This window comes from Vanessa cardui, chromosome 21 (assembly GCF_905220365.1).
Source record: "Vanessa cardui chromosome 21, ilVanCard2.1, whole genome shotgun sequence".
NCBI classification, from domain to species: domain Eukaryota; kingdom Metazoa; phylum Arthropoda; class Insecta; order Lepidoptera; family Nymphalidae; genus Vanessa; species Vanessa cardui.
In genome coordinates this window covers 3,586,335-3,598,538 of record NC_061143.1, presented here as the reverse complement: position 1 = coordinate 3,598,538, position 12,204 = coordinate 3,586,335, and the positions used below count along the sequence as shown (strand labels likewise).

General features: G+C 37.4%; 1 protein-coding gene across 1 annotated transcript in view; it reads right to left on the bottom strand.

The window, feature by feature from the left end:
- The window catches only part of LOC124538865 (dystrophin, isoforms A/C/F/G/H), a 626,595-nt gene that overhangs the window by 561,455 nt on the left and 52,936 nt on the right, over nucleotides 1-12,204 (bottom strand). Inside the window, exons 26-34 of the mRNA XM_047116101.1 lie at nucleotides 11,316-11,945; nucleotides 9,162-10,334; nucleotides 8,745-9,008; nucleotides 8,002-8,220; nucleotides 6,667-7,140; nucleotides 5,718-5,864; nucleotides 4,743-4,909; nucleotides 3,818-4,105; nucleotides 3,160-3,331 (exon numbers count right to left, since the gene is read on the bottom strand). Coding sequence (XP_046972057.1) covers nucleotides 3,160-3,331; nucleotides 3,818-4,105; nucleotides 4,743-4,909; nucleotides 5,718-5,864; nucleotides 6,667-7,140; nucleotides 8,002-8,220; nucleotides 8,745-9,008; nucleotides 9,162-10,334; nucleotides 11,316-11,945 — 3,534 coding nt within the window. The remainder of the gene's footprint in view (nucleotides 1-3,159; nucleotides 3,332-3,817; nucleotides 4,106-4,742; nucleotides 4,910-5,717; nucleotides 5,865-6,666; nucleotides 7,141-8,001; nucleotides 8,221-8,744; nucleotides 9,009-9,161; nucleotides 10,335-11,315; nucleotides 11,946-12,204) is intronic.

Genomic DNA, 12,204 nt, shown 5'->3' with positions numbered 1-12,204 from the left:
AGAAAAGCTACGAGCGGCAGCTAGTCAATATTAAACTTGACGTGTACCAGGTACCTATTGTATTTTAAATGATTGATATGCAACCAATCTTTGCGTACTCATGATTACTAAAGTACTTTTTCAAATTGCTAGTATACGGTATGTGTATACGGTATAATAATTATTTATTATTCATATTTAAAATATAACTATACATATAACAAATAATTTTTATAAATAGATATATAGATTTCAAACTTACTTGGTGGGTTAACCTAATTAAAACCGTATTAATTTGGTGGTAGTTCCGGTTAAGTACCACCCACTCGTTAGATATTCTACCGCAAAATATTTAGTATTTTTGTATTCCGGTTGAGTAAGCCTGTACACATAATACAGTGGGCACAAGAGATATCACATCTTAGTTCCAATTGGTGACTCATTGGCGATGTAAGAAATGGTTAATATTTCTTACAATTGAAATGTATATAGGCGACGGGGACCACTTACCATCAGATAGTACCATTTGCTCTTCCATCTACTTATAATTAAAAAAACGCACTTTTATATGTACCGATGTAAGTAGCCGATTCCGTGGCTCTACCTGAACTAAGCTAAGACACAAAGCAACATACCAAATGATATCACCTAAAAGCGTTAATTTAAAAATCCCTTTCTCTGGGTTTAAACTCCATCACAGATAGACAGATAGAGTCACTATTGCATTATAATATTAGTAAATAGTGCTGTAACAAAAATACGAGACGGCGAGTGAAAAAATTCAGCACGTAGCAAAATTCGTACCGTAAATCATGCCATTATTGTTTTTAAGAGAAACATTTGTAATAGTATTTTGTGCTACGGAACCATAAAATCACACGAATAAATGAGAGTTCCCTGAATAAACGTCCCGATCGCAAGAGACAACTTCCGGCGGCGCCTTTCACTTCCTATCTCGTCTCAGTCGAATATTTCGTTTCCAAATCATATTTCGTATTTTTTGACTTCAATCTTTTTGAAAAAATATCGCTTCCCGTAATATTTATTAAACTGGCAACCCTTCATCTTCAAACTTATAACTGTTTCTATAATAATTACAAAAAACTTTAATTGACGATATATAAAGGCTATACGGATGAAATTCAATTGCATACAAGAGTTGTCTTTTTCTGAGATATTTGAGATTTCTATTTTAATTTTATACAATAAGTAAATAAATATTGGACAACATCACATACATGACTCTCAATGTAAGTAGCTAATGCACATGTGTAATGAAAAATCTGAAGTAACAACTGTAAGGTTTTCTGTAACCCACAAATAATTCCAATTCCATTTGTATTATCTCTATGTATTTAAATAAGAAAACTAATATAATATATACATCATAAAATTTAAAAAAAAAGGTTAAAATTTGTTTATTTGTATGCAGGGGCCATCTACGGAACTAATGGGTTACTATACGGGTTGCCCGTACGTAAGTGTGGAAATAAAATTATTGTCAAAAACTGTTAGATATATATTTGTAAAAGAAATTAGTCTGTCTAGAATTTAATGGTGGAATGCGAATGGTGAGTTACGCGCAGTACTCTTGATGACCGATAGCGAACTGATTTATAAAATATACGCGTTAATTATAATTTTGAAGTAATTAGGTCACAATGAAAATGCAACCTAAGTACTTAATTGTACGCAATTGCTCGTACACTGTGTTATTTTTGAATGATATAAAGTATAAATTACATTTATATCATATTGTTTTCTTTTTTAATACATTGGAATGTAAATCACTCGTATATTAATAAAATAAAGAAAAGTACGAAACAAGACCTTATCACAAGATATTACAGTCTAATTTTAAATATCAATACTTAAACAGAAACCTACATTACAAATCCCTGGAGAGGACATTCAATGTAAAATGATTAAATTTACGACGTCTAGTCGGATGGACAAAGTTTAGGAGTAACGTGCAGACTGAAACGGACGCACAGAACTGGCTTATCCGCAGCGGGAAGCGGAGCGAATCGTCCATGATACGACATTTACCCTTTACAAATAAAAACAATGCTTGTTTCAACACGGCCGCTAACTTTAAACTTTATAGACTCTGTAATACGAACTAAATAGCTGTAAACTTTGTTCAAATATTTGTTTCCGACAAATAATACAACTATAACATACTTTGAACTCTATTGGTTATAGGATAGAGTTGATTTTCGAACGATTGCACTTTTGTATACTCCTGGCGTGCAGCCAGTTTATGGGTAAGCCAAAACTGTGACAGTATGAGTTTCACATTGCAAATACACAATACTGCCGTCTCGTGTTGTCAAATGACCATCTTGAGTTGTTGAGTAAATATTTCGCTGTACGGAACAAGTGTTTGTTCTTGTTATAAGATTAATTTATATACTGAGAAATGTTACACGCTACACGTAAAAAGTTGTTCTATGAGTATCAAGCTCTTCTATTTGTATGAGGTCGCAGTAATAAATCCTATTTATATTAAAAAACTCTAAAATGTGTTTGTTTGTTTGTGCCACTGTCACGTCTTAAGTCCTGTTAATTGTCAATATACACACATTTTGTCCGGGGCACAGATAAAAACAGGATATCAACCAGCATCGTATTATGTGGACGAAGTCGCGTTAATATAATATATAAAAAATGTGATTTTTGACAAACTATTTTTGGGCTAAATTTTTCTAAAAAAAATTAACGTATCACATATTTCTTGAATTATAATCTTACGCTACGGATGATCGTAGTCGATCGTCGATAGAAGAAAGAAATATAATGTAATGGTTTAAAAATAATGAAAATGTATTTTTTGATGCCCAGACAGTGTCTCGAATACACTCCATTCGTACCGATATTAACTAATTTAGCAACATACAAACACTTACTTAATATGTATATCATTTAAATATATATTAATAATTTATTCTCTCAAACCTTAGTTTCAATTCGTATTAATAACAATTTAAAATTGTGAGCAAGCGACTGAAGCCCAAGCTAGGTTGACCTTTACTAAACGTCTAAACCTTTAGAAGGGGGGGGGGGTCTTCTAAGAAATCAACTATTTATTTAGGTTGTACTGTACTAAGCATGTATAATAAAAATATATCCTTGGTAAACTTCTACGACTACGACTGAGAAAGCTTATATAATACTCACTTTAACGAGGCTGAGTCGTATGGCCAGACTGGTGTGGTCGGATGGGTTTGCGCTCGTGGTGAGCAGCAACTCGCGCACGCTGCGCAGAGCGGCCTCCGCACCAGCCGAACCACCCGCACCAGTCGCACTAATCGCACCAACTGCATTGTTGTTCTTAGTCGCTTCCGAGAACCTATTGTTATATAAAACATCGCTTATATATTTGCCAAGCTTAATGGCTAGGTATAGAAATCGTAATTAAAATATACTTTTATAAAAATATATTAAACGTTAAGTTACCAACGCTTCGAAATACCGATTCTACCGAGAAGAATCAACATTTAAGATACGTTTATCTATTTCATTTGTCCTGCCTGAGAGTATTGATTCTACGCATTTTTGCAATCTTTTTATATATAATCTTTGGTTGAAGAATATATTATCTCATTTGTTTTTTAACAGAAAACACATTTATGAACCGAAAAAGCTAAGTAATAAAACGAAACGAATAGCTTGCCCCAAGTAGAGTTTGTTGACTTTTGATGTCGAAAACTATATCATAAAATATTTATGTTCTACTAAGAAGTAATTACTAATAACGTTATGAATATAATTTAAATAGTACAGTTCAATCAATATCGCAAGAAGCAAGACTTGGATGGCACAGAGGGCGGCGCACCTGTGTCGCGCGGCGTGGCGCGCGCGCAGCGTGTGCGCGTCGAGCTGCTCGCGCACGGCCGCGGCCAGCGCGCCGCCGCACGCGCGCAGCACGACGCGCCCGAGCGCCGCGACCTCGTTGGCCTCGCGCTGCAGCGCGCGCACCCGCTGCTCCAGATCTTCCAGCCGCGCCTGCGAGATGTTCCCGTTGGCGGCCGTGTCCAGCTCCCGCTCCAGGGCGTCCAGTGCCTCTCCCCCTTTTTCCAGCGCCGCGTAAAGTGCCGCCCAGGACGATTGGCAACGCGACCATCTATAGGATTATATTTTAGTTATCATTGAAAAATATTCGTCACTTTGCATATTTGTCCACCTAGCCTATTAGGCTATTTGACAATGCGAAAAATAAATTGTGATTTATTGTAATCAGTGTATATTATGAGTTCAAAAATTGTTATTAACCAACGAAAGTTGGAAATAATACTTGATTCATTCAAAAATTCATAAATAAAAATGTATTTTTTCAAACGTTTGTCACGTGACACAAAACGCTCCGAATTGTTTGGGCTTATGATGAAGTCACTTTCTTGTAAACTTTGCTTTTTTACTATATATACTACAGATTAAAATACAGGTAAGTGACGTCACCGAGCCCATTGCAGCGCCATATTGTCCAAGTAGCGTTTTTGCGCGCTATTTAAATATGGAATTTTTAATATGATATTTTTCGGCAAATATGTACTAGAAATAAAAAAACACAACTTTTACTGGGTTCCTTAACTTCTACTAAATAATATAAAATGTATTTTAAAAACCAGTCAAATAGCCTATTCCGAAATTTTAGAAGAGATTCGAATTTGTAAAAATCTGTTGAATATAAAATAAACGCTAAGTTTCACGGGTTTATATTATGTTTACCGTGTACATCGGTGTACAGTGTGTGTATGTACCTGTCGTGTCTCTCCTTGTAAGCTTCGAGCAGGGCGGTCCACTCAGCGCGCAACTTGTCGCGCACGCGTCGCACCTGCTCGCTCGCGCTCTTCCGAGACGCAAACGAATATGAATTTTCGATTTCTTCCACGGACGTCTGTATGTCCTCCATCGACGCCTTTATTCTCTGTTAATCAGAATTTAATATATTACTTTTTCAATATTTAGTTTATTAATTTTTGTTCTTTTATTTCCTGAAAACTTTAATACAAGTATGCCATAATAGCTTTGCTAGTTTTATATTCGCAATAAAATCGAAAAATTATATAGAACAAGTGACCTGCCTCGACTTCGTACGGGCTTCGCAATTTATTTATTTACGACATCAAATTAGAAACTTCTAAAATCATCAGTGTATCTTTACTATATTGTCCCGTATATACAAAAACCTTCCTCACGAATCACTCTATCTATTAGAAAAAAAACGCAACAAAATCTTAAATATATAATAAATATATAATTTCAAAGAGCATACATACACCTCGACCTCCATGGTCGAGTGGTGTGTACACCGGTTTTCATGGGTACGCCACTCTGAGGTCCCAGGTTCGATTCCCGGCCGAGTCGACGTAGATTACCATTAGTTTTCTATGTTGTCTTGGGTCTGGGTGTTTGTGGTACCGTCGTTACTTCTGATTTCCATTACACAAGTGCTTCAGCTACTTACATTGGTATCAGAGTAATGTATGTGATGTTGTCTCATATTTATTTATTTATTCATTTATTTATACATAGTGACGGACAGTGGAATGCGATTTCGTTTTATACTACATGATAATACTCCAAATCTTCCCCTCTAAGGGAGAGAAGGCTTTAGCCTAGCAGTGGGAAATTTACAGGCTGTTGTTATTACAACAACAACACACCTACACCTGTAAATAATAATGATGATAATGATAATGATATTCTGGCAACATTATTAATCGTCAACTCACGGCCAGCGCGTCTTCCTGCAGCGGGAAGTCGTCGTAGTCGCGCCCGTTCAGAGGCGGCGCGCGCAGAGCGGCCAGCGCGGCGGCGACGGCCTCGCGCGCGCGGTTGGCGCGCGTCACGAACTCGCCGTTGCGTGCCTCGTTGCTCTCCTACACACACACACGTTATATATTTGTTTGACTTATACGAATACTACATAACTTGAGCTTATTACTGCTTCTGTTTTAGTTAATTAAATATTTAGTATAATATTAATTAATGGTGTAAAATCATTCTAAGGGCCCCTGAGAGACGTCAATTTTAATAAAATCTTAATAAATTTATGAATGACATCTAAATGTAAATCATTCAGCGTTCAAATCATTTACTAAACGTAAAATTAAAAAATGTGATTAGAAATAAATTATAGAAATTTAAGCCGAGATGGCCCAGTGGTTAGAACGCGTGCATCTTAACCGATGATTGCGGGTTCAAACACAGGCAAGCACCGCTGTTTCATGTGCTTAATTTGTCTTTATAATTCATCTCGTGCTCAGCGGTGAAGGAAAACATCGTGAGGAAACCTGCATGTGACAAATTTCATAGAAATTCTGCCACGTGTGTATTCCACCAACCCGCATTGGAACAGCGAGGTGGAATATGTTCCAAAACCTCTCCTTTTTTTCTCCTCAGAGGGAAATGAGGCAATTAGCTCTGCAGTGGGAAATTACAGGTTGTCGTTGTTGTTGTTGTTGTTGTATACGAATACTAAATAACTATTGAGTTTATTACTGGTTCTGTTTTAGTTAAATATTTTGTATAATATTATTTTATATTGTACAATCATGCAAAGGGCCAATTTTAATAAAATTATTAAATCATAAATTTATTAATGAAATCTAAATGTAAATCAATCAGCGTTCAAATTTTACAAATGTAAAATTAGGTTATGTGATTAGAAGTTTAACTTACCGTTTTCTTTCTATCCTTCTTGGGCACAGTTGCCTCATAAGCGTCTCTTATCTTATTAAACGTGACACCGACGTCGCTGGCCGCTCTCTCCGGGAACGTGACTCTCTGTACGCGTAACTCCCTACACAGATCGTGTATACGCTCCAAGTCATTCTCGCGATCGATCAACTCCTCCTTCATACCGTCGCCTCCGTTTTTGATCTTGACTTCGAAGTCTTTGCTCCACTTCTGCATACTCTCGATCAAGGTGTTCAATTCCTTCACGTCGTCCTCGGCTTTGAGGGCCGCGTTCCGTTTCGTCTCGATTTCCGACATCACTATCGACCACTTGTTCCGCAGCTTGTCTTGGTAGTGAGTCTGTAAGTATTCAGCGAGCTGTGGATTTTCCTTGTGTTTGTTGTAGACGAGGCTGTCGCCGCGCGATATGAGAGCTGCGGCGTCGGGCGCTACAGATCCCAGCTGGTTCTTTAATATCTAAAGGTAAAAAGTTCAAGATAATCAAGAATTCATACAATTATAAACCCTAGAATTAATTGAACAGTTGAGCTGTTAACAAATAAGTCTTTCTAAGGAAATACTCTCTATATGAGATATTTTAGATCTTTAATAAAAGAAATTGTTACATTGATTTTATTTGTCAAAATATTTTTTTGTATAATAAGTATAAATAATGTCCCAAAAATGATGCGAATACGGCATCATTTATTTTTTATTTTTATATTTTATTTTATTTTAGGGAAACAAACAATAAGATAAACTTATGGGATATGAATATACAAAATTACATATATCAGCTAAGTTTCCACTAGTAATTAGACACATATTATTAAAATAAAAAAAAAGACTAACATACATAAAATCAAACATTAAAAACGTATACTGACGAATTTCTTCGGCAGTTATGAATAAAATCTAACATAAATATAATTAAACGTAAATCATATAATCATAGGAGTCGAGATGGCCCAGTGGTTAGAACGCGTGCATCTTAACCGATGATTGCGGGTTCAAACCCAGGCAAGCACCGCTGTTTCATGTGCTTAATTTGTCTTTATAATTCATCTCGTGCTTTGCGGTGAAGGAAAACATCGTGAGGAAACCTGCATGTGACAAATTTCATAGAAATTCTGCCACATGTGTATTCCACCAACCCGCATTGGAACAGCGTGGTGGAATATGTTCCAAGCCCTCTCCTCAAAAAGGGAGAGGAGGCCTTTAGCTCAGCAGTGGGAAATTTACAGGCTGTTACTTTACTTTTTTTACTTTACTAAATCATATATTTCTTGCCCAGTGGCCAGTCCCAGAGGTTATACTGTTTACACTGGCTATACTGACCTCGAGCCTCTTGGCGGGGTCGCGCTCGCTGGCCACGCCGCCCACGGTGAGCAGCATGACGTGCATGCGGCGCGCCATCCGCTCTGCCTCGCCCGCGAACTGCTCCAACTCCTCATCGCATGCGTTCGGAAAGCGGCGCTTCAGCTCCGAAGGCGCGGGACGGTCTATCGACTCGCTCGTGTCGTCCGTCTCCGGAGAGCTCTCCGTTATATCCGATATCTAAATACACCAATGGTTTTATTTACACTAGAAGCTAGCTAGTAGTGAGTATATACCAATATCAAACTTCACACTGTAAACAAAGGTACCTAACATGTTATGGCCCTTGCGTGTTGGTAGTTAACTACAAACATGCAAAGATGTAATATGTGTAAACCTATCTGACCTAATATAGGTGTAAACCTGACCGGTTGAGGTGTGACCTAACCGAATACAGTCATAAAAATTGATGTTGGCTATAGATTGGAAGATACTATTCTTCTTTTTTTTTCAATTTGGTTAAGAGTTGTCTTGTTTTTATAAATTGATTTTATACTCGACAATGAAGAAAAACATCGTGAGGCAACCTGTACGTTTCTAAGTCCGCAATGGAGTAGAGTGGTAAAAAAGCTCCTAACATTCTTGTCTAAAGAAATAGAGGCCTTAGTCATATTTTTTAGCTATATAGTATGATTAAATTATATGATTACAATAACATCAATTGCTAAAAAAATACACTCATATTTTTTTGTATCAATACGTACTTGGGCATAATCATCAGTCCGCTGATATTTTTCGTTCGATATTTTCTTATCTTTTGTAATCGGTATTTGTGACTTAAGACCAAACAATGGACTCGCTGAAGCCCTGGATTTCGGCGAGGGAGGAACCTCATCTTGTTCTTCATCTTGACCGGACTTCGGTGACATGGCTACCACATGAACCTGTTTCTTATTCTTGTCTTCTTTTATTGGTGTCGACGTTGACAGTGGTTCTTTAACATCAAATTCAGATGCAGAGAGACGAACCTATGAATAAGTAGCATATAATGAGGGTCATGTAAAAGATAATTTTATAATATATATTAAAGTAAAATAAGATATAAATTAATAGAATAAATTTATTTTAATGGTCATATAATGACATAACGTTTTCATTTTTAATCTTTATTAATAGTATACCTGTTGCGTGTCTTCGACTTCTGAGTATATGACCTCATCCACATCACTGTTACTTGATTGACTTTTAAGTGTTTCAGGTTTCTTTGCAACATCTTCTTCCTTCACTTTTTCATCTTCAGCTACATCACTTGCTAAGGTAACGGTCGCAGAAGGCTCTGGTAACGCTGCTTGATCTTTAGGAACCTCATCGAGTATCAAATATTCGTTAACTTCATCTCTCATTAAATGCTTCTGAGCTTCCTTTTGTCTCGCCGCTAAGTCATACAATAAAGGACACTCTTTCACTTCTACTCCTTCTGCTGGAGTGGACGGCGGCGTACTCATCGAAACATCTTGATCTTTCTCTGAAAACGGTATCAAATCCGGAACATCTAACGTCACTTTCATTACTTTCGATCTTTCTTCATTAAAACCACTTCTCCTTTTAAGTATACCTAGTGTTGGCTTCATTCTATGATCGAGTGTTTTAACTTCAACGACGAAAGTTTTAGGTTCCGAACCTAAGTCAACTGAATTTCGTTTAGAGTTAGGTTTTTCGTCGTCCGATTCTTCTATAGATTCTCCTTCTGTATCGTCAATAATCTCAACCGTCTCTACAGTTTGCGGAATAAACTCGACTACAGTTTCAACTGCATCTGATGGATATATCTCCATTGGTTCGACTGGACTAACAGTCGACTTGACAATCTCATGTTCTTTCACTTCCACGACATGGAACGGATCTGGTTTAGATGCTTTTGCCTGTGCTACGGGTAATTTAGGCTCGATTTTATTCTTAGATATTTGCGTGAACAAGTCACTGTCTTGTAAGAGATTGAATGTACTACTATCTTTGCGTGGCGTTTCCGGTGTTGATGGTAAGGAACCCATGATAGATATAGATCCTTCAATTGAGTCAGTGGACATGGTACTTGTTATACTATCTGTCATGGGACTGCCGGCTTTCTTATTCCGTCTTTCCAACGAAGAACCTCTACTTCTATTACCGCCTTCCTTAACTTCTTTCTTTATTGGCACAGGACTCTTTAAAGCTAAGGGTATTCTGGACTTCTTGAACTCTGGTTTCTCAGTCTCAGGCGAGTTCACCGGACTCTCTAATCGTCTCTTTATAGTATCTGTCACATTCTCATATTCAACAACTACAGCGTCATTGTCATCTGTGTTTGCTTCGGCCTGCAACCACAAACGGTCTTAGGACTGTTACGTTAATATATGTTAAGGCACACGTTTGTTATTTACATATTAGTCAATGTTTAGTCCTGTTCAGTAAGACTGAGATGATCTTATGCATGAATCCCAAAGCGTCGCATGATGAGTGAAAGCATGATCCCTGTGAGTCCTTAAAGCCTTGTGATGTAGGATGTGTATAGGCCGTGACGTAAGCGCTCTGTTTACACCACACGTTTGCACCAACACCATGTCACTTATTTACACATGTATAGTATAATTAAAAATGAAAAACTTAGCATGACTGAAGAAGAAACATCACGTATCGTAGTGTATTGTACATCCCATTGTTAAGTATGAGGGTCACACAACAAATATCGTAAGTACTTTTAGTTTATTATAATATAAATCATACACACTCAGGCTGAAAACATCGCGATAAACAATGCGTCTAAGCGTCTACGTGCTTACGTGTATAAACAGTGATTAGGACAAAGCAAAAATATAACGGTTGTAAACTTACACTTAACGAAAAAAAATATGGCAAATTTAAAATGAACTAGTGAAGTACATGCAGTCCTCGACTTACGTCGTTCTAAGTTACGTCCAACAATTTTTTGACATGTTTCTCAAACATACGTCAATTATTCCGATTTCCGGCTTAGGAGGATTCTTGTCACAAGATCAATGTCATAACAATAAGAAAAAATTATAACCTCTCACATGTCTCGACTTACGTCGTTTCGATTTACGTCACGTATTTCGAGCACCCAACATACCGTAAGTAGAGGACTGCCTTTACTAGAAGTGTACATTGTCACATGAACATTATAATATAAACAGCAACAATGTATAACATCCAGTTATATACAATTCTGTAATTTCCACTGTAGTATAAAACGATTTAAATATCCAATGAATCGATTACCAATGATCTTAATTTCATAATAAAATACATAAAAGCTGAGTAAAAAATTGATCACTTACCGTTATTTTCTCTAAGATTCTCTCCCACTGTTTCAACAACGCTCTATTGTCGATGGATTCCACTTCCGCCGCCTTCGACCGAACTTCAGTCTTCAACAGCTTCAATTTCGCCGCCGACATCGTTTCAGGGCTGTCCAGCTCTTGGTCTATATCATTCAAGTATCTTTGAAGGCTCTCTAGCTCCGTCTCTTTCTTACCCAGACCATGGCGTTTCAAGTTATCCCAACGAGAGTTGATATCGTCGATTTGTTCACGTAGACTCGCTAAGTACACCGGGTCGGAACCTTTAGCGAATTCAACGTAGTTAGCGTTTAGTTTGTCTTTGATGGCTTCCATTCGGGACATTTCTAGTTCAAGCGTCTGTTTCCCGACGTTTCCTAGGCCTTGGAGCCAGGAGGTCAGAGACTGCAAATCGTTTTGTATCTCCCGCGCGGTGAGCAAAGCTGTTTCTAACTTTGTCTTCGATTCGGTCACGTGCGCTCCAAGTTTGTTGTACAATTCCTTCAACATGTCTATTTTTTTGGAGAACTCTTGCGGTTCCGGTACGGCCTTCTCTTCGACCATCTTCCGACCAGTTTTGATAATTGATTCGACTTCGGATTTGATTTCACTTAGAGTGCGGTAAAATCTCTGTAATTAAATATTCATAGTTAGATCGATGTACTTTTTTAAGGTTTGTTATATTCGTTATGATATGAATATATTACAATCCACTTGTACAAGCTGACACTAAATACAAGTATCAAATAGAGAGTGTCGAAGTACATCTCCATGTAAGTAAAGCGGTTAGAACCGCGGTGTGTGAGGCGGACGATGGGAAGTGAATCAATCGCGTTACTCTATTGTGCCACGCCACTGATTAAAACCTTCATGTACGAAACCTTCAATG